General features: G+C 37.7%; 1 protein-coding gene across 1 annotated transcript in view; it reads left to right on the top strand.

Annotated features, from left to right (window-relative positions):
• The window catches only part of EYS (eyes shut homolog), a 1011092-nt gene that overhangs the window by 424609 nt on the left and 558863 nt on the right, over window positions 1–27620 (top strand). The window contains exons 23-25 of the mRNA XM_076332996.1: window positions 10084–10180; window positions 11220–11327; window positions 12009–12154. Of these exons, the coding sequence (XP_076189111.1) occupies window positions 10084–10180; window positions 11220–11327; window positions 12009–12154 (351 nt within the window). The remainder of the gene's footprint in view (window positions 1–10083; window positions 10181–11219; window positions 11328–12008; window positions 12155–27620) is intronic.

Raw genomic sequence — 27620 nt, 5'->3', positions numbered from 1 at the left:
CATCACTATGCAATTCTGCATAGGAATTGAAGAATACATTAACTAATTAAAACTGCACTGAAAATTTAAGTAGGGAGAGTACAATTACTGAATTTGGAGTTTAGGCAGGATTTTGAAGTCATCACTTTTATACCTATAAATGGTAGGGGTGTAGGGGTGTCTTAGGGACCAAGGATAGCAAATACATTAATTGCAGTGTTAACACCACTGTAGTATTACTCATTGTTTATTGAGCTGCAAAGATGTGGAGATAATACGTAGAAGTCAGCAGCATTTATAGCTTGGGGTTTTTTTACTATTAAGGTAAAGGTTACCACAAGTTGCTGAGTTAAAAAAAAGTCACTGGGAAGGTATGCCAGTTGCTTTTTAAAAACAGCTTTTAATACAACGTATTGATTTTGAAACCTTTTCCGGAAATGATCTGTAGAGAGACATGTAGTTCAAGCCTTAACATTCCTCAGAAAAGTCTTATTTTGTGCAGAATTTCTCCAGAATCCAAAAAACTTGCAGCCAAGGTTCTCAGGGAGCTTTGACGGAATCTTCAAGGATTCTTGAAGCTTGCAGCTGGGAATCTTCAGGGAACGAGCAGGGTAGTTACGTGAACCAGTAACATGCATTGCTAGCAAATCTTGGAAAGTGGAAAATATCTCAGTATTGAAAAGGGGTAAAAGGCATAATTAATGAAATGAGTTAATCATTCATGCTAGGAAAAATGCAAACATTTTATTCAGGACCCTCACCAAAAAAAGGAGGGACAGCAAAATATAGAAATTTAATTGAAAGCAGTTTATGGAAATCTATTTCCGCAGTTGTCTTCTTTTATTCTCCTATTTTTGTCTGCCACGTGCCTCCCTTTCTGTCCCAATAAACCTGTCACGATTACAGATCTGATCACAAAGGGCAGTCACACTGACATAGCTAGATTACTCCAAGATACCTGACTTGGTACCAGATTGCATGTTGATTAAACAACTTGCCGGTAGTTAACAGTCCAGTCATTAGAAGGTATGAATCTGGTTTAGCAAGAGTCACAAAATGTAGCTGTGCTTACCAAATTCTAAAGATTATCTTTAGAAAACCATATCTGAGGTGGGTACAGTAGAACCACAAATCATGCTATTGACTGTGGTACTCACTTAGAAGAAAAAGAGAATACGCACTGACTACAGGGAGCTGGGATTGGGATGCCATACTAGGGCAGAGAGGACAAAAGCTGATACAGTGTAAATCGGGCACAATCAAACTTGATGTAAGATGTTAGCCTAGGACAGAATTTTTACAGTAAATTGGTAGGGAGATAATGAGGTCATGATCAGTAGTAGTATAAAGCAAAACTACACATCTTCTTGTATGTACGTTAGGGAGTTACAGTTGTCTGTTTTTGCTTTAAAGATTTTTAAAATTCTGTAAGTAGTATAAATGTAAAACTTCCTCTTGAGGTGTCTGCCCTAGCTGTAGAGGTTTGCTTCCTGCAAGGAGATGGATTATAACGTTCGTAATGCAAAACTGGGCTCTCATATTGTAGATCATGGAACAGTGTTAGACCATGAGTTTAAGTTAAGTTGTCCACACAAGCAGGTTAAACAGTTTAAAAAAATTGTGATCTCTACAATTGTATGCTGGTATATTCATAGTTGCAAGAATGTTGTAGGGTAGGCCATTATTGCAAAAGTTTAGGAATCACTGCAATAGAGCAAGTTTCCCAAGAAGTGTACAGAAAACACCTCTTGTTATGTACTTTGCCAGTAATTGATAAGCAAGGGTTTGATCAAGGCAATTGGGAGGACATGGCTTTTTGAGCTATTATGCATATACCCAGCATTGAATCCTGCCATTAGTTTCTCCTGAAACCCTACATACTAAATGCAAATGAAACAGGAGGAGAGGACAACTTGGGACAAATAGTAGAATGGTTTTTATTGCTTAATTTATCAACGTGTTTTTCTGTTCTTAAGGAATTCCATTCTTGGAATTAATAATAGAAATGTAAATTTAGTGTAACAGAAAAGAAAGGTGAGAAACATGAGTAAAGCTATAGACTATAAATAATGTTGACATATTTGTAGCTGAGCCTGGGCAACTATTCATAAATTCCCCAGAAGGTCTACGTGCAAAAGATCCAAAGAGCAATTCAACTGCATAGATAAGTGAACTAGAGGGTCAATAAAGTAGAGGATGAACATTAGACCATGCTGTTCTAGATAATGCCAAGCACAAAAGTGTTCATTTCATAAAGGCAACCCAAAGGGAAGACAGGACAGTTTGGTAAAAATAGTTCAGCTTTCTGAGAACAATTGTGTTCTAAGAAAGAACAATTTACTGAAAAAGATATATTCAAAATGAAGGAAAACTATGAGAGGGCATACAACTAGAGAGTACAAGATCAGCTCTCTGGCTTGGTCTGTTAAACAACAACAGGCCTACTTAATGATGAAATGGGAGACAAAAGGTAACAGTTATCACAGAGAAATGTGAAACCTGGAGAAGTGCAAGCACATAAATATTACAGAGAATTAACAAGCCAAAAAATAATGTGCCAACATAAACCATGGGCCAGAAAACATGCAGTGTTTTCTAATAAAAGACTTTTTTAACCGATTTATTCTTCTGCAAGAATTATTAGTAGATATATCTAGGAGCTAAAGCAAGGTAAGGTTAGTAGGAACAGCAGATATAGTTGTTGCTGACGTAAAGACAGGATGGGAAGGACAAGGTTGTTGAATTCAGAGGATTTTTAGAATTCCTGCTTATTATAATAGAAGGTAGAAAATCATCTCTTTAAAATTAGATGTAGATCGTCCCTCATTAGTCCAAGTAATATCCTCAGCTCAGGATGTTTATGCAGTCTCCTTATTACAATAGAAGCAATATTCTGCTTAGCTTTAGTTTTGTGATGGGAAAATTCTCAGGAAACATATATGTAAATACTTTATATATTGCATATATAGAGAGAGAGTGAGTGTGTTCATACCAAAGCTTTACCTACCCCATCCAAAAATATGGGTTATTTGGTCAGTGTTTGTGTTAGTTCAATAGCATTTTAATGAGTTAGGAAACTCCAAAGGGAAATTAAATCAATGAAATAACATATTTATTATTGAAACAAATACACCAGAAAGTTTGGATTAATTTGACCAGATGTAGATGTCCACAGTATTACACTGAGGAGGTATATGTACAGGTATACACAGTAGACATTGAGGAGGTCCCCCTGTACTCCATTTACAGTCAATGAAGAGAAAGAGGCAGTTTTCTGAGGTAGTTCATCTCACCCAAAAGCAAACATACAAAGTCAAATGGCTAATGCTATAGAAATATTTATGTCGCTCTGCTGACTATATAGGCAGCTTAGGACGATTTGTTCAGATGGTAGATGGGCTGAATTCCTTACCAGTTGCCTGGATTATTATTTCTGTAGAGATTTTTTTTAATCTGCATAGTTCTGGGAAGCGTGCAGTTTTAGAGAGGAGTAAAACAAAAGAATGGCGAGCAGTGATTTGTCATTATAGCACACAAGTACTCAAAAGCTTTGTCATCTTATTTGTGCTCATTGTATCTTTGAAGAGAAAAGCTAGAAGCTGAGAAGCTGAAAAACTGGTTTATGCAAGAGGAATTGCATGGGTCATAAGGTTACAACCAGCAGTTTTAGGGTGTAGGGAAATTACATGTCTTGTTCCAGGGAAAGGCATCAATGAGATCTAAGGAGAGTACTGTGTCATCTCTAAGGAGAAACAATAGCTACACTTTGTACTGGAATTAGCCATCCTATTTTTTCTTTATCCTCTAAGTACTCTTTCCAAAAGCAAGACTTTATGGTTCCTTTCTTGATGCTTCAAGGCAAGTTCTGAAGTCCTTGTTTTAAACAGTTCTTTCCAGGACTTTCTCACCCCTTTTATCAGACTACTGTCAATAACTCTTTCCCGTGACACCTTCTTTTTTTAATACCCTTTGTCCTAGCATGCTAATGATTTATTTTTATTTGGTCTATAGCATCTTAACAGCTAGAAGTTTGAACTGAGACAAAATTTTTTTCAGCCCATGTCTCAAATAAGACTAAATGAAAATTATCATAATGCACAAGATTTATAATATCAAGCAGAACGTATAAGTAGATGCCAAAGAAGTTATATAAGTTGGAGATTGCCGTTGTCAGATTTCTGAGCCCTTCAGTGCCAGTTTCTTTTTCAGACACATGCGTACATAATTCACAAAGGGAAATAACCTTTTTACCAAGTCTAACATTTCACATACCTTTGATTTTGATACATGTACCTACCTATGTTGTACTGAATAACCTAAATACCGATACCAATGATTATGGGGCTATTGTGATATCTCTGCTGCTTGCAAACATTGGTTCATAAATGGTTCACAGTAAGGAGACAAACATAATCCATGATACTGTGCTGATGAGTAAAACAGTAGAGAGCTTATGGGGAAAGAATCCTGTTAGTCCTCTGTGTTACCTGCAGAGGTAAATTCTGTAATATTTCTCTGCAATGGAATAAGGAGATGAAAATGACCATAACTATAACAGCAGATGTGTAGCTTCTACACTTGGCATATTCCTGCACTTCGCAGCTCACAGAAGTCCCATAGACAGAGTTGAGACATGCAGTAGCTGTTTCCTGTATTTCAGAGAAACAGAAGGAGCGATAGAATCTGTCGTATCTTAACTAACAGCACTTAATGCTTCATCCATAGACAGCAAAAATACTACAGGATGTTGGAATTTCTGTAAGCTAAAATGGATATATCATTCTGCCTGCACATAAATTGTGAGCAAATTGGAACATACTGCCACATCTACTAGTGCTAATGTTGAGTATGGGAAAACTAGGGCTTGAGATTAGATGAGCTGCTTTTGTGACATTTTCCATAGAACACAGGTATTTTTAGACCTCATATTATTAAAGTCACTTTCATGCTACCTGAACTGTTAAAAATATACAGAAATAAAAGTAAATGTCTAACATAAGAATTGCAATCATTTTCAATTGTTTTTCATCTCCGTTAATTTCTGAAAGTCTTGAAATTGCTGTTACTATGAAAACTGTTAATGTTTCTGAGATATATTTCACTTCCTCAAAAAACCCTATACATTTTCCCTAAAATAACAAATAAATGTTTTAAATTAAGTACTGTCTCCCTATGATTTTTTTTTAAAAAAAAGTGGATAGGCGGTAATACCAATGAGATTCTGTTTGCATCTTCAGTTTCTCTAATGCGGCAAGAAAAATACTGTAAAGTATGTTTGCCAAATAAAACCAGTTTGTGTGTCAGACTTCACAATGACATTTGTCTAGCCTTTATATTGGCCACCTGGGGAAAAAAAAAAGCCACTTGTTTCTTGAATTCATTATAGGAAATTTTGAGCAGGTATCTAATGGAATTCTGCATTCACAAGTGACAATGTGTGCCATTTGCTCTTCCCCATTGATTGGATGCATCTTATTTAGAAGTTCAGAATGGTTTGAACTGAGTTCAGGAAATTTTCAGTTTTTCCACATAAAAAGCAAAAAACCCCTTTTTTTTCCCCACAAAAAAGGTCAAAAGTTGCATTTTTAATGTGTCACTTGGGTTTGACATGTGGAAAAGCTACCTTGTAAAGTATATGGCTGGAGAGCTACATCAAATCATTTACATGTGCTATTGATTTACAGTTTGGATCTTAAGTTTGACTGATTGGCAGTAGCAAAGGCAGCAAGTAGTTGCATTTAAATGTGTGTATTACTTTCCTACACATAGTACTAAATTTTGCTACAGTAACAATACATTACAGCACCATGCATACTTTCAGGCTTTCCAGTAGTGTACCACTTTCCAAAATAGTTTGCTTAAAATAAAAATTATTGTGTTTTATAATTCAAGCAAATTAATTGTATTCACACTATAAACTAAAAATTAAGCATTGAAGTTTTGGCTGTATTAAGTGAATGCATTTTTCATACTGCAAATTTCTTTGCAACTGAAAAATGTTTGTTTCAATAGTATATCTGACACGTTAAACATTTTAAGTCAGTTTCCCCCATTGTCTCTTTTCTTTCCTCTTGCAACACATGAACTAATTTGGAAACATGTCTTCATTACTGTAAAAATTGCATCCATACATTAATTTTAGTTTAAGTATCCCGGATCACAGCTCTGTGTGGCAGCAGTTGTAGCTTATACAAAATAACCTAATGTATTACATTACCCTTTAAATTGTGCTTGAGTATCATGTAAAATACAAGAACGACATGAGTCCATACATGTTAGACACATGAGGTATCTCATAGCTTCAACAAGCACTATGTAAATAAGCTACCAAGGTAATTCTTTCCTTAAACCAGTTCCACTTAGGTATGAGCATTTTAAGTGTTCTTTTGGATCTGAAAGTAGTATGATTGGTGTCTGTCCAAGTATAGTCATAAAATAAACATTTTACAAATAATTTAATCCTAACATTGCAGTATACGTTTTGAGGTTTGACCTCTGCTGTTTGTACGAGTGATGTGCACAGTGTTAGACTTCTTTATTTTCGTAGTTTACTCTGAGAACATACATCAGGAGTGAATTAAAATTGCTTTGTTAACATATGCTTTTATTGAAACATCCTTTCTACAAGCTTCATAAATTATAAATATACTTCAGCACAGACATGCAGAAATTATGAATGAAATAAAGTTAAATAACTGCTAATATTTTTCAGGTCCTTTTAAGCAGATTTGAGTGTTTCTGATTAACCGTTTTAGTTGAAATCAGACATTTTTGCTGAAATCTTCTGTAAAAATTGCTAGCAAGGTTAAAAATTCCTTAGAAAAAGCCTCTGCATGAGTTCAGAAGTTTTCACTGTGGATCAAAAAATGATCTGAATAGTTCTATGTAATTTTTAACAGTATATGTCATTAAGAAAAAATGATTGACTTTTTTTTATAAAAAAGGACAGAGCTAATTTATATCAGTTAAGATAATATTCAATAGTAAATTGAACACATAGATTGCTTATTTCATAATGTAGTAGATAGCCAGTAAAATCTTTTGAAGAAAATGCTATTTTTCTCCATTTGTAGGAATAATAAAGTAGCATGCCTGCTGTATGTTTACTTATTTTATGTCTTTTCAAGGTAGCTACATTTTGCTATGGGCTGGAAAAATGTGTACTACTGCAATAAAAAATGTGTCTAAATGGTGCTTTATGTATTCACTTCAGTACTATTTACTTCAAAAAGACTATAAAACATCCATAACCAAGTGGGCACGACAGGCAGAAGCAGAATGATGAATGCCCTCCATTTTCCTTTTTATGTATTTTAATCTGACAGCTGTGGGGTTTGTTTGTTTTTTTCTAAAAATGCTTGGTCAGATGTTATATAGTATCACAAAAGAATAAGAAACCATTCCATATAAGGTCTGTTAGTATTTTTTTAAGTTTTACTTTGTTAGCTTCACACTCTTTTCTGAGTACCTTATAAAACCAAAAACTGTCTATAATCTTTTAGTTATTTATAATATGACAACAGGTTTGCTTTCAGTGTGCTACTTTTCAGGGAAGTCCCATTTCTCCTACCCATTGACATAGCCTTATACCCTGTACCAAAACTTAGTTTCAGAAATGTCAAACATTACAAATAAATGAGAAGTCAGATGAGGAAGTTGGCTACAAAAGGTCCTGTGGTCCTGGTCTCTCACATTTGCTATGCCCTCCAATTTCTTAATCAAACCAGAGTTAGAGAAACATGTTACAATTTTTTCTGCTCTTACTCAGTGGCACTGGGGTGGCATGTGTCAAAAGAACAACTCCTGATTATTTTGTGTGTGTGTGTCAGTGACTGCTGTCTTATTTGATCTAACCAGGTCTAGTACTGAACATTGAACTAGCATTGCTACAGCCCAAGTTGTAGTCCTTTTACCTTTCTTGTTTTCTTAATCAAACTTCAGGCAAATATAGATGAAGGCTCAAGTTGCAGTATTAAAATGCAGATTACACACGCTACAGATAAGAAAAGTATTTGGATCATTCACTCTGCTTCTGGCCCATTTGCAAATAATAAACTAAACCATTCAGAATATAACAAGGTTGCCTGTGCTGAGGGAACTGCTTCAAAGCAGTACACCGGGACAGAGAATTTTTGTCCCCTATAATGGCAATTTCTTTTACAAAGTTTTTGTGAAACGTCATACAAATAGGAAATAAATGAGGGTATCACTTCACACTCAAGGTATTTCTAAAAAAAAAACCCAACAAACAACAAAAAACATCATAAGAGTATAAGTGACTATAACTGAAGGATTAGTTTGAGATACATTCCAGGCTTTATTTTCCAGCTTTGTAGCAGACACTGCTGTGAAACTTTCAGCAAATATTGAGGACTCATTTCAGTCAGGTCTAGCCAGGAAAGTTTTTGAACAGAAAAAATCCTGGTAAGAAGAAAATACCAACTGCTTTGCTGGGGACTAGATATTTAGATCATACATTGGATTGCCAGCAGAGGTTTCTCTCTCCAGCTTTCCCTACAACTCTGACCAAGCCACTTAATTTTTCCAGTAATGATTTTCTCTAGATAAAAATAAGCCATACTATTCTAACTGGGATCTTTCATCATTTCCCCACTTTCATGAAGTACTTTGAAAACCACAAATACATAATATAACAATAAAAGTCATTACTATCCTTATTTCAGTATCTAAAAAAGTACTGATAAAAATTTTTACTTATTGATTTAATAGAGAATCCAGTAAAGCCTTCATCATATTTATAATAATATACACTGAATATATGTGTGGTTGTTTTTATAGTAGTTTTAATTTAATATTGATATCTAAACGGTGTTCAAAAGCCCTTTGGTGAACACCATAAAGCTCTTTAGTCAGTCTGCTATCAGGGGTCATGTGTATTATAGTCACAACAGTGCAAATACTTTGTTCATTGTAATGGTTTCATTACTACATCAGTTGAAACATACATATTCAATTTGTGCAAAATTCAACTAGCTATAATTTACCCACTGTATATAGTTTTAACACAACTGTGTATTTAGTAGAACATTTATTTATGTGAACGTTGTAAGACATAGTATGCTGTCTAAAAGCAAAAGTACTATTCTATCACTGAAAAATCTCTTTAGCACATATTCTGGGACATTTACACAGGTAAATGTAATGTATTATGCAAATAATGTACTGTGCAGATAAGATCTTGATCACGTTTTTTTCTTCATTTAAATATTAAAACCAGTTAAATGTTTTTTCTCATCTTCTGACTGCTTTGAATAAATGTGGTCTCTCTAACTTCCATTTTGCTCTGTAATGTATTAATTATTGAATTAGCTTATAGTTTCTGATACTGTTCCACGCTCCCCAAGAAAGTCCTTTAAAATGGGTTACATTTCCCCAGCATATTTAGCCAGGTGCTCCATACAAATCTGTTCTCTCTGGTTTATTAAAGTATGTTAAGACTTCTTACATTCTCTGGAAATGAACTCATTGAAGCTAAGGAACAAAAATAATTGGAGAAAGTTCTTTTAGGATTGCATCTACTTGCTACCCCAATCTTAAAGTCAGAGAGCAGTGAGGGCCGGCTGCTCCAGAAGCAAAGGTAAGCCAGGAGTCTTGTCAAGGCTAGCAGGGCAGGGACCTCACTGTCAAGGGTCCTGTCTGTCAGTATCTGAATGAGGCAAGCAGGGCAGGGCCAATGACAGTGTCCAGGATCAGCATAGTATGCTAGGTTGCCAGTCAAGTATACAGGGAATGGGGCAGGTCCAGGGTCGAGCCAGGGAGCTAGTCTGAAGGCCAAAGTCAGCATCCAGATAAAGAGGTACATGGCTAAGTATGTGCATGGCTACAACACAGGTCAGTCAGGTGCCAAGGGCAAAGAGCCTCAGCTTAGATGCTCCTAAGAGAAGGGGTAGTCACCACTGATGGTTCTCTCAGCTCTTTCCTGAACAGCTTCAAGGGCAGCTGAGGTTTCTCAGGCCTGCCACTTGCATTGTCTAAGTTGGTCCTGAGCTCAGACGGCCAAACTTCCAAGAGGATCTGTGACCCTTATATTCACATTATGTAGTAGAATTCACTCATTCACAGTTAATATAATCTGTGTTTCAGGATTTGAAGGTACTTACTGTGAAGTTAACAGTGATGAGTGCATCTCCCATCCATGCCAGAATGAAGGTCTCTGTGTGGACGGGGTTAACCATTACAGGTGAGGAAAATTATTTGAATGACAGATATTCAGTATGATACTTGGATGTTTATCATCTAACTGTTCTTTTGGTACTTTGCCTGTATTGTGTTTGCTGTCCTTCAGTGATGTAATACGTCTTTTTTTGTGATGCGTTTGACACGTTATACTCAAAATCTTCTTGTGGGCAAAAAGACATAGATGTACACCATACATGTGGACCCAAGAATCTATTGTAAGGCTAATTAAAATCTTAATAATCTGATCAAAATATAACAAACAGTTGTTATTAGTGCAGTTACAATAATACTAATAGTGTATGTTGAAATTAATAGAAAACAGCTTCATGAACAATGTAGTTGTAATTATTATATAAGAAATCTTGCAATTATCTAGCTCTTGTCTCTGTTGTTACGATTACCCTCGCAATGTCTGTCTGGGTCCTGTGATCAGTGATTTCAGTCTTCCTCAAGAAGAACTGGCAGTGTTACTGCAAGTCACTAGTGTCTGGAAGTCTTTGCCAGGAGAAGTGTGATGTTTACAGTGGGGGTTTTCTCATCTTCAGTCTCAGGCCTGTTTGGAGCTATTTTTGTATGTTTCCTTATCATGATTTACTTCCTTTGCACTGTTTACCAGCTTCCTCAGCCCACATGGACACAAAAGGCTATTGTTTGTAACACTGTGATTATCCCACTGTGGCATCCTCACCCTAGGTGCTATTCCCAGAGCTGAAGCTAAAGCATGAGAGGCAGCAGTCAGTTGGCTCCAGGGCAGGTGTCAAAACAAGTGAAAACCAGCTCAGGCCAAGGCAAGTTCTGAGCCCTTGCACAGTGGGGTCAGCACAAAGCCTGTGGCCTTCAACTAATAATGGTAAAAATCTTATTTCCTGGGCTGCAGTCACTGTATTTATGAACCTTGTTAAAGTCAGCACTTTGTAATGATCAGAAAAAAACAAATGTAATTTTGGAACCACCTAATTCGTACCTCTCGATCTACCACATTTTTCCAGAATCTTTTTATATTACGCTAAAAAGTAATATAGTGACATCCTTTTTGCTAGGTGCTCCTGCCAGCACGGCTTTACTGGGACACTATGTGAAGTGGAGATTAATGAATGCTTATCAAGACCCTGCAAAAACAATGGAACTTGCCTGGATCTCGTAAACAGGTTAGTTACTACTAAATGAAAAGCAATTCCCTGATTTCCTTATGTATAAAGTCTGCTTGCTGCTTTGAGGTTTGGATGGGACCTTCAGCATGTGACAAGGATTTTGTATTAAAATGAGGTACGCAAGTGCTACTGACTTAGCTATTTGGTTCTTACATGACCTGAGAGGAAAATAGAAAGGAAATTGTCTTCAGCACAACTTGCTCTTTTCCTCCTTACCTTTTTTTTTTCTTTTTTTAATTTGGAATAAGAGTGAAATAGAGGAAAATTGATTTTCAGTTAGATTGCTACGTGTCTTTTTTCAACTTCCAGCAATGACCTTTTCTAATGTAAATGTTTACTAAAAGTTTAGTGTAAACAAGATAAAAATTTGTATCTTGTGTTTGTTCCACAACACTCTACAGTTATTCAGAGACTTGCGTCAAAAGAACATTAGCCCTTAAGTCATTCCTTATACCTTCAGCTAAAATTATTGTGCACAGTTTTTCTACTAATTTAAAAAAAAGAGTAAATCACTCTGCTTGCTTCCGAAACATGGAAATGAGAAAAGTCTGTTAATTGTTTTAATATGGATCATGATTAGGGACACCAGCTTGACATCAGGACATACGTATAGCTTCAGAATATTGGAATAGATCATGTTGTTTACTTCTGACTTACCTGATTTTCCCTTTTCTGAAGATTCATCTGTAGTTGTGCACCTGGATACTACGGGTCTCTGTGTGAGATGGATGTAAATGAGTGCGAAACTTTGCCTTGCTTGCATGGAGGAAGTTGCATCAACAGGCTTGGAGGCTATCAGTGTTTCTGTCCCCCTGGATTCACAGGTATGGTCTGCTCTCTACCACAGTGGAGAAGGCTATTTCACAGGTTCTGCATGTTTTTAATTTTATAGCAATGGCCTCAACTAAATCAAGGAAGAGTACACAGGATCATCTGCTTATTGGAGGATAAATCAATATTAATTCAAATAGAACTTTGATCCAATTCTTGCTAAATAGCTCAAGATGTTACTTACATTAAGGCTTGATTTATGATTTCTTTAGTCACCCATACATTCAGCTGAAACACGTTAAAAGAGAGATTGTATAGTGCAAAGAAAATCAATGTTTTCTGAATTCAGCCAAGAAAAAAGTATTACCATGGATACAGAGTAAATTTTACAAACATAATAAAATGCTACCTTGTCATTTGAGTTTGTGCAAAACCATAGTAACACTGACTTTGTTGACCTGTTGGACTGACACTGTTGCCTTTAGTGTTAGTCTTTACATTTTTACAGAACTAATGACAAGATTTTTAATGGGTAGAGATGTAGTAAAATTTCTCTAAAATGATGTTGACGTTTATTTAAATGCTCTGCATGCTGCAGAACAAGTAGCTCATATTTAATGTTTTGATACATCTAGCTTAAGCAACCTGAAAACACATGGGGTCATATGACTCTGCAGAAATGTTTATAGTTGTCTGCCTCAAGTTGTATCATTTCTGCATTCTTTCTGCATAAAATGTTTTTTCCTACCCTTTCCAGCTTGTAATGAATACCACATAATTCATAAGATTAGAAAGGACGCAATTCGCATCCACTGAACTGAGAGGAATGTAGTTTCTCCACAGAACAAAGAACAAGTACAGTTTTGGGAATATCTGTATAGCTGTATATCCTTCTTCCATTCACCACAAACTTGAGTCCACATACCGCTTGTGCGGTGTTCTTCAAAATTATCCTTTACATTTCAGCAAAAATTGGAAAAATCTATATAATTCTCTTGCCTAAAAGCTTCCCCCCCCTGTTTTTTTCAGAAGGGCTATGTTCTGAATAGTACTTCTTGGGTATCACAGAAACTGGTTCATTAGGCAGTGGTGCTGCAGGTTTATAATTTTAACTAATAGATGTTAAAACAGTTGTCTTCACCTTTATGTACATGTTTCTGTAAGAATTCCCAGTTATATTCAAAAAAGACAAGACACCTGTACCTGAAGGGCTTATGAGACTCTAATTTGAAAAGGAACAAGCAGTCTGCAGGTGTGCTTTCCTTTTATGATTCTTCATTATTGACTAAGCAGTTTGACCTGAGTTCTTTTCCCTAACACATTTAACCAACAAGGACAGGATGTTGGGTTTTGTTGGGGGTTTTTTGTGAGGTTTTTTTTAATCAGCTATAGTAGTTTTTTTGCTATTACAAGTAGTTATTTACTGGTAAAAATTCTTTAAGTATATTTACTTATATATACTTAAAGTATATTTACAAGAACAGTTGTTTACTATTTAGTTTTAATTCTTTAATAACAAGGGTAGTGTGATATCCAGGTGTCTATCAAACAATGAAACGTTACTCAAAAATTAGTGATAAATTGCCTATCATTTAATTATAACCAGTGATTTTTTTCCTTAAACTGACAGTTTGGACATCCACTATGCAATGTACCAGTTAGATTAAGTCTGAAGGAATAATTCATCCAATACAAAGTGTTGGTATAGCAGTTGAACTAAGGCTTTAAAACAAAGTTGCAGTGTTAGCAGGCCCAGAAGTGAGTAAAGTAATTTGATTTCAAAGCAAGGTCTTTTCAGAGCAAGACATTGCTTTTCTGGATTATGAAGCAAAAAGAGGATGTGTCAAGTGTATGTGTCCCTGACAAACATACAGAAGTTTGAGGTTCTGAAGACTTCTTCTAGCAATTACAATTCAAATAACTAATAGCTGATTTTTCGTATTTAATTTAAGAAATTTTTTTTTTGTTTTATGTTACCTACACTACAGAAAAGGTAATTATACTGTTTGAGAGTACCAAGCTTTGGAATAATAAACAGTGAAAGAAAATACTTTAAAACTACAAAATATTAGTATTTAAGGTACTGAATTTATAACAGTATAACAAAAGTAATTTATTTAACTCTTTGAAAGAAAGATAGGTGTATTTCCACTTTCCTCTTCAGTAATTTCATAAATTTAGGAACAGCCTTTTTTTTTGTCATGGACAAGGTGCCTTTAAAGATAAATAACAGTGTGTATTGATTTCAGTGATCATTTGAACTTCAAAAATGTTTTAATGTACTTGTACAGGGAAAACTTCAATCATTGACTATAATTATTAAAATAGTACAGATTTATAAATTTGAATGGGAACTTATTATTTAATTGAATAATTAAATGGGTTAGGCCAAATTGTGTTACTATATTTACTTTTATTTATAAAAACTTATTTTAAAAGTATTAACTTTCATCAGACATTTTGAATGTTTTTTCTGGTCATCATGTAATTTAATATCTTAGAGAAGGCAGTCTTTAGATGCTGATATCTGTTCTGTAAGCTCCAAAATTTTAGCAGCTAATGTATCTCTTACAATTGTAAGTTTTCCGTAAATGTATCTTATTTTGGATTTATTTTACATTGTTCATAATTTTATTTCATTTTAAATAGCTGTTTAACAAAAATACATTAAAAATAATTTATTAACTATTAAAATATAACTTCTCAACACTGCTGAGATAAAATCTGCTGTTTTGCAGCTTAGGTAGACTCTTAAAAAAAGCGATCACAGTTCAGATGACAAATGCACAGATGTATCCTTTCTGTCAAGATGTAACTGGCAGCAGCAATGGTCTTCTTAAACCCTAGATATCACTAATAAACCCTAGTTAAAGTCCTCACCCCAGATACTTAGGAAAATAAAACTAAGTGATCTGGGCATTCAAGAAACTTGGTTTTTTTCCCTGCCCAAAATGAGAAGTAAAGGGACTTAATAAAGCAGTGCTATATTAGAAAGAGGAGAAAAGTAACACAAGGATAATACCAAATAATCAACTAATCCTTTTAAAAAATACACAGTTCCTTTCCCTGGGTGGTTTTTTTGGTTGGTTTTTTTTGGCAAAATGCCTGCTAGAGATCACTGCATTCCCTCTTCTGCAGTAGCCTTCTGCGTATGTTTAGTTGTCCTCAATCACACTGGCTAGCAAGGCCATATCAAAGGTGCAGATGACCCAGTGACATGAACTTTCCACCCCCAGCTTAGCCCTTCTTATTTTTTTAATTGCTATGGTTGGCCAGTGTTGCTCCATGAACCAATACTGCTCAGTTCCACTAGTTACTCTTGATAACACAAGATCTAATTATTCCAGCTCTATCAGCTGCTGCTGTTCTTTTACTTGTATTTGCTCTTTAGCAACTGCGTATATATAGTATACATCATCCCTGTTGCCCAAAAAGATTTTCGTAAACAGACCTATGTTGTTCCTTCAGATCTATGACTTCAGCATACTAAAGCTACAAACTGTCTCCTTACATTAGTTTGACCACTCACTTCCAAGCACACAGAAGCATCATTAATTTTTCCTAGTTTTACACTCCATTGCAAAAAATACTGATTTATTTGAAACAGCATTAAACTTTCATGTTGAAAGACACAGGCCTAGAAAACTGGTTTAGGTGTTTGATGCTTAGGCACCACAAAGAAACTTAACAGTAGCATACCATAAAGTCTCTAGGTAACCAGTTAGCTACAAAATTCTGTGAACTCTTTAATTCCCCAGTCCGATCATTCTTGTTCCATACCTCCTGTCTTTACACGAGGAAAGTCTGGCCTGGTTTATAGAACTAACCATGGAAAAAATCAGTGGCTGAAAGTCCTAAGTAGAATAGCTCTTTACTCAAGATCATAGTTATTACTGTTTATTGTTTGTATGTCGGTGGTACCTGAGTGTTAGATACAATGACATAAAACTGAAAGATACCTCCTGAGTCACTGAATCTAAAACCTGTTTTGTCTAAACGGTCAGCCATTCGTTGGCTGGAGTGATGAATGTTAATTGTTGTAACATGAACTGTTGAATTTGTACGGCAAATGTTGTAAAGAAACAAGTAACTGTAAACATTATGCTTTGTAATGTACGAAATATGAGACTTAATGTACACAGAGGATAGATCTTTTGAGTAAGAAAACGCCATGCTTACATAGTCATCTTTTAGCACTAAGATTCCCTGAGTAAGACATATTTAAAAGGGTTTGTTTTTCCTCTATGATTCCAGAATCCTTTGATTTCATAAATGTTGCTATAAATACAGGAAATTTGCTCATAATCTAAGGAAATCGAAGGAGAATCAAAGGCTATGTCAGATTTAATTTTGGCTTGGTAGGTTACTAAACCTTTGTTAGAGAATCTGAAGATACAGCGCAAAAAAGTGGAACTCATGACTGTTTGTGGAATTATAAATTAAATGGAACATAATCAGCAATTTAAAATTAAAAGCAAAATAAGGAAATATAATCAATGAGTATAGATATATCTTCATTATCACAAATCAATATGATGTTGCATTCTGAGTGAGGACTGGTACACAATTATGTAAAGAATAAAACAAGAACAAATACATACATGTATATTCCACTGAGTTTGATATTAAAAAACTGTTAATTAACACACTAATATTACTTTCTCTTCAGCTGCGCAATATAACATTTAAAAGGAATAAGTAATTAAACATAATGTATTATGATTATTATGTATTAGTTTTGGGGCTGGTCTTGTTCAATATCTTTATCGATGATCTGGATGAGGGGATCAAGTGCACCCTCAGTAAGTTTGCAGACGACGCCAAGTTGGGCGGGAATGTTGATCTGCTCGAGGGTAGGAAGGCTCTGCAGAGGGACCTGGACAGGCTGGATCGATGGGCCCAGGCCAACTGTATGAGATTCAACAAGGCCAAGTGCCGGGTCCTGCACTTCGGCCACAACAACCCCATGCAACGCTACAGGCTTGGGGAAGAGTGGCTGGAAAGCTGCCTGGCGGAAAAGGACCTGGGGGTGTTGGTCGACAGCCGGCTGAACATGAGCCGGCAGTGTGCCCAGGCGGCCAAGAAGGCCAATGGCATCCTGGCCTGTATCAGAACTAGTGTGGCCAGCAGGAGGAGGGAAGTGATCGTGCCCCTGTACTCGGCCCTGGTGAGGCCGCACCTCGAATACTGTGTTCAGTTTTGGGCCCCTCACTACAAGAAGGATGTCGAGGTGCTGGTGAGGGGTCTGGAGAACAAGTCTTCTGAGGAGCGGCTGAGGGAACTGGGGTTGTTGAGCCTGGAGAAGAGGAGGCTGAGGGGAGACCTCATCGCTCTCTACAACTACCTGAAAGGAGGTTGTAGCGAGGTGGGTGTCCGTCTCTTCTCCCAAGTAACTAGCGATAGGATGAGAGGAAATGGCCTCAAGTTGCGCCAGGGGAGGTTTAGATTGGACATGAGGAAAAATGTCTTTACTTGAAAGAGTGGTTAACCATTGGAACAGGGAAGTGGTTGAGTCCCCATCCCTGGAAGTATTTAAAAGGCGTGTAGATGTTGCGCTTACGGACATGGTTTAGTGGTGGACTTGGCAGTGTTAGGTTAATTGTTGGACTTGATGATCTTAGAGGTCTTTTCCAACCTTAATGATTCTATGATCACTTACCCTGAAGGTTGTTTTCATGATTGAAGTGTTAATCACTTCTTTATAAATCTTACCATCTGAACAACCTTATGTCAAAGTATAATCCAGATGATTCAGATATGCCTCAAGTGAAATATTTTTCATGTTCATGAAAAATTTATTTTATATTCAAGTATAAACCATAAGTGTCTGGGTCACCAAGTGTGCTGCAAAATGGGTTCAATAAGAATACAAGTTTTTTGACTGTAGAATTTTGCTTGATAATTCCTAATTGCTTCATTTGAAAGGATTCTAGGATTACCAAGTCATTACGACCTTCACTGAAAGACTTGGTAATTCTTAAGTCTTTATTTTCTGATTTTCTTTGTTTGAGGTTAACTAAATAATTCTAAGATCTCTTGCAAAGACTACAGGTTTTTTCCTAAAATGTGTTAGGTTGACCTTGGCCAGCTGCCAGCTGCTCACCCAGCTGCTCTCTCAATCACCCTCACCAACAGGACAAGAGAAGAAAATAAAGATGAAAAAACTCGTGGGTTGAGATAAAGACAGGGAGATCACTACCAGTTATCATCACAGGCAAAACAGACTCAACTTGGGGAAAATAAATATGTTTTATTGCCAATTAAAATAGATTTTTGGATGGTAAGAAACAAAGACAAAGAAACACTTTTCCCTCTTCCTTCCTCCCCTCCCCCACCCTTCACTGCCTCAGCTTCATTCCCACCTCCTCTACCTCTCCACCCTGAGTGGCACAGGGAGAATGGGGAATGTGAGGTTGTGGTCAATCCATTACAGCTCCTCTCTGCTGCTCCCTCCTCCTCATACTTCTCCCCTGCTCAGGTCCTCTTCCCAGGCTTTAGTCCTTCCAGATATACCTGCTTCAGCATGGGCTCTCCACGGGCCACAGTTCCTTCAGGAAATAACCACCTGCTCTGGCATGTGGTCCTCCATGGGCTGCAGCGTGGCTATCCAGCTTGTGTCGGGAGTGCTTTCCACAGGCTGCAGGGGAATGCCTGCTCTACCGTGATCTCCTCCATGGGCTGCAGGGAGATGTCTGCTCTGGTGCCTGGAGCACCTCCTCTCCCTCCTTCTCTGACCTTGGTGCCCACAGGATTGTTTCTCACTTTCCCCCTCCTCACTCTGTCTGTGTGGTGTTTTGCCCTTTCTTAAATACATTTTCACAGAGGTGCCACCATCTTGGCTGAGGGGCTCAGCTGTGTCTTACAGTGGGTCCATTGGAGCCAGCTGGAACCATCTTGTATCCAGCATGAGGCAGCCCCTGCTCTCTTCTCACAGAAGCTGCCTTGCAGCTTGCCCCCTCCTCACCCCTGCCAACACCTCGACACCTCCACCCAATACTCAAAATAAGATTTCAGTGGCTACAGTAGGATGTGTATTAAACTGAGGTATATAAATTCAAAATTCTGATTCAAACTGCCAGTTATTGGGACATCTGATCCAAAAGATGCCTAAAAATTACGAAGTACCATGAAATCACTTTTTGCTGTGAAGGTTCTGTCATCATTTCTGCAGAGCAGTAATTATTCCTTAATTCTCAATAGCTATTCTCTTAATCTCAAATCTACCATTACAGTCTTATCTTCTCTATGAGATCAGTTCAAACTGACATTTGGAAGTGACTAAGGGTGCACTTAAGTTGTATGTTAAACCAAGTCAAAACCTTGGCTTAAATAACTCATCTTGTATTTTATCTTTAATGTCAGCTCTGAGCCCCAGCCTTCCTTATCCTGGGTCTCAGAACCTGCTGTTCATCTTGTCTATGTGACAATGAAAACTCTGGTCTGCTTTTTATACAATGGGCTGACCTAACAAAAAAGTCCCACAAGATCTAATCAATGAAAAGGGAGAGAAGTTTTCTTTATCTTTTTGTCCTTCCCAGCTACTTCTACAGCTTTGCACTGCCAGCTGACTCTGGCAGTGATCGCACCTGCACTCCTCAAACCTCTGTCTGTATTCCTTGCTATTGATACCCAGAGGAAGAAGAGCAACTACACTGCTAGCTGAAGTGACTGTTTATTTAGAGTCAGAGGGTAGGAATCTCATAGTACGCTCCCTGAGATGTCAAAGCAAGCTGCAGCTTACATATCAAGAGAGGCCAAAACTGACTGGCTTGCCAAGAACAAATTTAACATGTATACTGACAGAACTGGGTTTCTGTACTAAATGCGGAGGTAGTGGTGTCTGTCTTTTAGTTTAATGATTAGAGCATTCATGTAAGTTTTGGGAATTTTAGGTTCAATGAACACACCATCATGAAGGGGCAAATTTGCTTTATGCATTTTCCTGAGAAGTGCTATAATGTCCATGCTATAAGTTAGCCTGATTTGTAAGGAAAGGAGGGGGCGCTTCTGCTGTACTTGTTGAGCTTCAACACTATTCAGCAAAGATTTCCTGGGCCAGAAAGAATACAGAACAGTAATGTGTAACCTCATCGAGTATTTGGCTTGGAGTGCCAAATCTAGACTGCTATTTCCTTCTCCCTCTCCTGAGAGCCAAGGTCAGGACATAAACATTCTTTTTCCTCTCAAAGTGACTTACCATCTACTAACTAGAGCCTTAAGCCATACTTTAACCAATTAAATCTTAGTCTGGTAGCAGCTTTGTTCCAATTACCGCTCCTCCTTGTTCAAGGAAGAGAGTGGTCAAGAAGGCATGGCAGAAGGCCAGCAAGGATGAATAGGAAACACCTGACTGAGCTCAGATGCAGAAAAGAAACACATTTGGTGGAAGGAGCAGGGATGAGCTACTTAGGAGGAATATGAAGCCATTGTCCAGGTGTGCAGAGTTGAAATTAGGAAAGGGAAAGCACAGCTGGAACTGAGAATAGAGAAGGATGTGCAAAGCCACAAGAAGGCCTTCTATGTGTACATTGGCAGCAAAAGCAAGGCCAATAAAAAAGTGGGCCTGGTTCTCAGTGGGGAGGGGGACCTAGAGACAAAAGACATGGAAGAGTCTGAGATACTCAAACTTGTCTTTTTTTCAGGGTTTACTACTAAAGTCCGGTCTCAAGTCTCCCAGGTTTCTGAGCCTAGTGGCAGAGTTGAGCGTACTCCTCTTTTAACAAGCCTCCTGGTAGAGTATGATCCATAAACCACAGCCCTCTGAGCCCAACCAGCCAGCCAGCTTTTTAGCCATCCAGTTGTCCACCTTTCCAGATTCCAGTGTCGTAACTTGGGTACAGGAATATTGTGGGAGATACTGTCAAAGCTATGCTAAAATCAAGATAAGTGACATCCACTGCTGTCTCCTCTTCCACAAACCTACTCATTTCTATCATAAAAGGCAATCAGATTGTTCAGGCATGATTTTCTCTTGATAAACGTATAGAATCATAGAATAGTTCTGGTTGGAAGGGACCTTTAAAGGTCATCTAGTCCAACCCCCCTGCCACGGGCAGGGTCATCTTCAATTAGATCAGGTTGCTCAGAGCCCCATCCAGCCTGACCTTGAAGGTTTCCAGGGATGGGGCATCTACCACCTCTCTGGGCAACCTGTGCCAGTCTGTCACCACCCTCAGCGTAAAAAATTTCTTCCTGATATCTAGTCTAAATCTACCCCCCTTTAGTTTAAAGCCATTCCCCCTTGTCCTGTCGCAACAGGCCCTGCTAAAAAGTTTGCCACCATCTTTTTTATAAACCCCCTTTAAGTACTGATAGGCTGCAAGAAGGTCTCCCCAAAGCCTTCTCTTCTCTAGGCTGAACAACCTCAATTCTCTCAGCCTTTCTTCATAGGAGAGGTGTTCCATCCCCCTGATCATTTTTGTGGCCCTCTTCTGGACCCGCTCCAACAGGTCCGTGTCTTTCTTATGCTGAGGGCTCCAGAGCTGGACACAGTACTCCAGGTGGGGTCTCACCAGAGCAGAGTAGAGGGGCAGAATCACCTCCCTCGACCTGCTGGCCACACTTCTTTTGATGCAGCCCAGGATACGATTGGCCTTCTGGGCTGTGAGCGCACATTGCTGGCTCACATCCAGCTTTTCATCCACCAGTACCCCCAAGTCCTTCTCTGCAGGGCTGCTGTCAGTCTATGCTGGTTGTTCCCAATCACCTTCTTCTGTTGCCTAGAAATGGCTTCTAAGAGAATTCACTCCATGATCTTTCCAGGGACTAAAGTGAGTCTTACTGGCCTGTACTTCCCCAGATCATCCTTTTAGCTTTTTGGGGGAGATAAATGCAATGTTTGCCTTTCCTAGTCACTGGGGACCCTCCCCAGTTTCCATGGCCTTTCAGGCATGATAGAAGGCAGTCTTCCAAGGACATAAGCCAGCTTTCTCAGCACCCTCAGGTGCAGCCCATAGGGTACTAAATTACAGGAAATGAATACAGGAATTGAATACAAGAATTTATGTTTGGCCCAGTGTTCTGTATGCCACAACAGAAACCAAGATAGATTATTTCGTCTAACCTTTGTTACCCAAGTTCATTATTTGGGTGTGACATTTTGATAATTTTGTTTCAAATCTTGTATTTACAACTTCAGCAACAGGAGAAGATAGTCCAGTACATACTTTCTTCTTTGAGGAAACATTTATTTTATGTGGTCTGTGAAGGTTACTATACCATATAGCAGTGACCTCCAACTAGAAAGCTAGAGAAATGCATTTGTAGTTTCAAAGTACAGAACAGGTAAGAATCCTATTTGTAAGAAAGAAAGGTCTCTATAGTACATGCAAAGTCTCTGGTCCTTAAGGAGCCAAAGTCAATAACTACCTAATTTTTTGTACAGATCATACTCAAAATATGCGATGCTATAGCCCATTCATAATGAGTGTTTGGCAACAGCAGCTCTCACTGTGTATACAAATTAAATCTGGTGATTAGGAACTTGGATGTCAGTACTCTCCCCTTGTTTAGTAAAATATAATTGTTTTGGGTTACAGATCTGTGCCTTTAGGGAGGAAAATCCTTGTCTTTTGGCAAAGAATATCTAAATGTGAAGTGTTTGTTCTTCATGGTCATTACTGTCTAATTTGAATGTATTTAGTATAGCAGTTCTAAGGTGATTTCACCAATGTCTTGTACAGTTAATTACTATTTATCTTCAAACAGAACCAGCTGCTTCTTCTGGATTTATAGGAGTCAGTAGAAGAGGAATAGAACTAGCTCTGCTGCTTTTTTTTGACTGCTGAAAAGAAACTTATTTATGAATAGCATCAATGTAGAAGACAACGCTTTATAATGATAAAAAGGACACTGTTCATGCAGTCATGTACATGTTAGGACTTACACCCATTTCCCATTGTACACATTGCCTAAAGCAGTATCATGGATTGGGAGAAAATCTCAATTTGATTCTCACAGACTTTCCTCCAAGTTTCCTTCATAGAGGTTACTAAATGCAACAAAATTAATAAAGAGCCTCAAAAACCTGCTGCTTCTTGCATACATCACTCCATATTGACCAGAACAAAGTCTTGAATCCGATTCTTGCACATAATGTAAGATTATGGTGATGCATTCTCTCCCACATTCTCTCTTTCTGTAGTGGTCTGTTTAAGTGATAAATATTTTCAGTATAAAATATCCAGTAGGCAAACCATCCGTGCATTCTGTCAGTTTATGTGAAACATTCTTGCTCCATATCAAGCAGATCTGGAAATCTTTGAGAACAGTTTTTTTAATTAGTGAAAATGGAGGAAGGTGATCCCTTAGACTCATGCAGCTGACAGTAGTAAGCATACTATACATCACAGTTCAAAGTTTGCAAGCTAGATTGAACGGAAAAAAAAAAAAATTAGCTGCATCAGAATGGTGTCAGCCCCAGGCTAATGAGCTCTCCTTAGAGGCATGGTGGTAAAGCCAAATACAATGCCATACTAACATGGCTAAAGTGCTTTTGGCCTTCCAGAGCTACTGCTTTGCACATCTTTCTTAGGGCCTCTAACACTACTGCATTATGCTACCTAGACATGTGCTGATAGTTCTTTCCTGTTTTCTAGTTTCTAAAGCCCTTCGGTACCTGTCTTCCCTTGTGAATTTCATGGAAAGGCTGGTTGCCTCTCTCAAAGTAACGGATTTTGCTGAGGCCTCCAAGAATACTGGCACCATTCTTGTTATTTCTGTCTTGTTGCCACAAAGTGGCAATCAAAGTAATCATAGTAATAATAATAATAATCCCTTCCTCCAGGACACCATGCCTCACAAGTATAGAATCACTGTTAAACATTGTATCCTAATTATGGAAGTGCTGCTGTGAAGTTCTGTGGTTTGCCTTATGTTTTTGATCGTAATACTGCATATACCACCTAAGTATCTTTCTTAGGACACATGCATACTATTTAACAGGACAGGAACATTTAATAAAACTGAGACAATCCCCAGCGGAACAGATAGTAACTGAAATTGATAAAATCCTAACTTACATTCTCATAAATACAATCTGTCAGATCAGTGTTTCAGGGTAAAGCGGATGTAGAATCCCTTCCCTGAAGATTTTTTGAGCTGCTTGAAATGCAGAATTCAGGGGATAGGACTATCCAATGAGAACATTTGAGAACTTGTGGTCAAGTGATTATATCTAAATCTTATCTATTATGGTAAGCTCTTAGGTGAGAATTTAAATTATCTAGGGCTTCTAGAGCCAAAATCAGTGCTTCACATTATACCTACAACAAATTCCAGAAAACCCTGATACAACTGTTAGAGCTGTTTCCTAGCTGTTATGCTAGCTAGGAAAGTCTCTGTACTTTTCAGCAAGTATGACTTTGGAGGGGTCTTTGATTGTATTCAAGTATGCAACTGTGCATGCTTTAAAGGAGTTTCTATTCTGTAAGAGTTACCAAGGCCCATGGAATTGAAATCTCAATTTCCACACAAATTGCTCTGCTACAAATACTGTGACAAAGGAACTTTTTAGCAGCTTTAGTGCTAGAACACCACAGAGGAACATTATGCATCATAATGCCAGTCAATTCTGTGATTCTGCGATATTTCTTTGCACTTTGTGTAAGTTGTAAATGTACTTAATGTCTAAATCTTTTATATTATTGTAGTATTTCTAAAAGATAATGTTACAAATGAAATAAGAATGTTTTAATAGCTATTTCTGATGGTGTGGTTTTTTGCTATGCTCTCAAAAATTCATGACTGCGAACTAGTTAGATAAAAACATGCAATTCATCACTTAAAAACCTGTGGATGATTCAATCAGTCACAGCAATAAATAACTAAAGCAATGACTGCTGAGTGATGGTTTCACTTCACAGAACTCAACATGCTATATGTTAGAACAGTTACGGTAAAGTTGTGCTGCTTTTCTCTGAAAAGCATGGCCATGGTAGCATCATGGATTTTTTTTTGTCCTCTGTAGCGATCTCTGCCAGCGATCTCTGTATTTTATCCTCAACAGGATTCAGAGAAGTAGATGACTTCATGAAGAGTATTTTGTTCACTGAAGTAGAATGAGTTGATCTTTCATGCTAAGAATCTAGTAGTTTTCTTAGCAATTCCATTGGGTTTTTTCCTAGTTTGTAGTGGAAAAATGTATGGGGCAACTCTCTGGGTCTCACTGATTACATGACTTGGATCTGTTTTATTTCCCCTCAGTCAGCCTAAAGTACTATTCGAAGTTGCCAAGTTCTCATTTGAAACAAATAGTGAAGGTGTTGTGCTATAGTAGTTAAATGAACCAAACATTAGTTCCTAAATATACTACCTAAGGCATACCTGTATTCTAAATAATACATTTTCTCATCAGTAATTAAGATTATTTCCAGTTATTATTTCCAAGTGTTTGTACTTCCTGCTTGTGTGCATAGCGTCTCAGTGTGTGATTTAGATTGATATCTAAATGGGAAAAAAAAAGCAACCTACCTTTTTTGCATACTTTCTTTTTGGATTTTTTGGGGGGATGTTGAATTTGACCAGAGTGTTACGAAATAGCATAATAATTTTGAAAATTATTAGGCTATAATGAAATACATGCTATTCACAAGTAATTTTGTGTATAACCATGATCAAATTCTTGTTGCACTGTCATCTGCTTCTGTGCACCCATTGCATGCTTTTGATCCCATGCATTTTGCCATTAACCAGGCTACCAGGCCAAGCTACCAGGGGAAATCTCATTCTTGAATCAGAGTAATTCAGGTTGGAAGGGACTTTGTGAGGTCTCTAGTCCAACCTCTTGCTGAAAGCAATGTTAGCTATGGGGTCAGACCAGGCTGTTCAGGGCTTTTTCCAGCTGGGTCTGGAAAACCTCCAAGGACAGTATTGTTCTCATTTCTGATGGGACATTTAAACTGTAAAGTGAATAATGCATTACTTTATTAGTAGTAAGTGTGATTCCCTGTGTCCCAAGAAGAGAAAGACAAGTTGAGTTTTTAGCTATACAGTGAACTTTGACTTTTATTATCATTTGACTGTAAAAATACGTAACTGCTTCAGTTTTAAATAAGACTGTTACATACTACATAAAACATGCGTAATAGAGAAGAAAATCAAAAGCTGTAATGATAATATTAGTATATTCTGGAGGCATTCAGGTTATGGAGTGATAAGGAAGTAAATGTGAATATATTTTTTTTCCCACAAAGCTATACTTACATTATTTTAGAGTGATGCTAGAACATCTTTTTCTTGATGCTTCTACCACATAGTGCAGCTCTCCAATTTTCCCTTATTTTATTTTTTTTTTTACACTCCATTTTATATTATAGTGTTAAAATGGCTAATAAACAGTGACTATACTGAAAAAAAGGGTATTTCTCCGTAAGACTATGTGTGTGTGTTTATATTAATATATATGCAATATATGAAATACATACATTATATATACAACATATCAATACAGTTCTTTTCTCCATATTGACCTGTATTAGTTCAAATGAGCAATAATTTGCTGCTTAGAAATTTGTCTTTCAGTTACAAGTTTTCAGTTATCTTTTAGTTTTAAAAGTTTTTCTCAATTTTAATAAAGTAATTGCTCATACTAAACCATATGTTCTTAAAATCAAAGTTAAAATGTCGTAAATATTGAATTGATATTTGTAGCTTGCCCAGCTACAATGTGACCTCCTCTGGCAATATTGACAACTATGACATTTTTGTCGTGATGTTTCCAATATTCAGACATGAATTAATAGATTCTACTTGCACTGTCTTGAGATTTATCTTGTTCTCCATCCCTTTTTGTAGGTTTATTCATCTGTGAACTGAATCATAATTCTAAACTGTGATCTCTTTAGGTATAGCTTGATTTTATCGTTTTGTAATCCAGTAAATATGATTTCTGCCCTTAGCAGGGGGAGGCTCGGCTGTGCACTGACCCGGCAGTGCAGGGGCTCAGCCGCACCTGAGGAGCCAGCCTGAGCTGGTTGTCACTGATTTAACCCTGTGCTGGGGCCAGTGACTGCTGCCTCCCCTGCTCCAGCTTCAGCTCTGGGGATGGCCCCCTCTGCCTCCCAGTCACTGCCTGGCAAACCATAGCCCTTTGTGTGCTTGGGGCTGGGGGCCATTGCCAGGCTGCAGCTGGCAGCCTGGGTGAAGGAAGGGGGCTGTTACAGGGAAAGGTATAAAGGGAAACCCAAGCAGAGCCCAAGACTAGGGGAAGAATAAAGTATCAACATCATGTTCCTTCAAACAAAGAGAAGAAAGAAAACCCCACCAGGCACATCACAATCCTCCCGCCAAAGGTGTCATGATGCTGGCAGATCCTTGCAATGCCCCTCCCTCCACCCCCCATCTACAGTTTTCGGGAGAAAACTGTAGTGTCACACTTCAGACCCACAGGGACATTTGAAGCATGAGCACACCACCAGTGGAAAGGGTTAGATACTGGCAAGGTTTGGGGGGATTTTTGGTATAACCATTTTAATGATTTTAATATCGATGCTTTTCAGTATTGATAATTTTGACTATCAG

Source organism: Aptenodytes patagonicus, chromosome 3, assembly GCF_965638725.1.
Source record: "Aptenodytes patagonicus chromosome 3, bAptPat1.pri.cur, whole genome shotgun sequence".
In the NCBI taxonomy this organism is placed as follows: Eukaryota; Metazoa; Chordata; class Aves; order Sphenisciformes; family Spheniscidae; genus Aptenodytes; species Aptenodytes patagonicus.
This window is presented reverse-complemented; position numbering and strand designations above follow the sequence as displayed.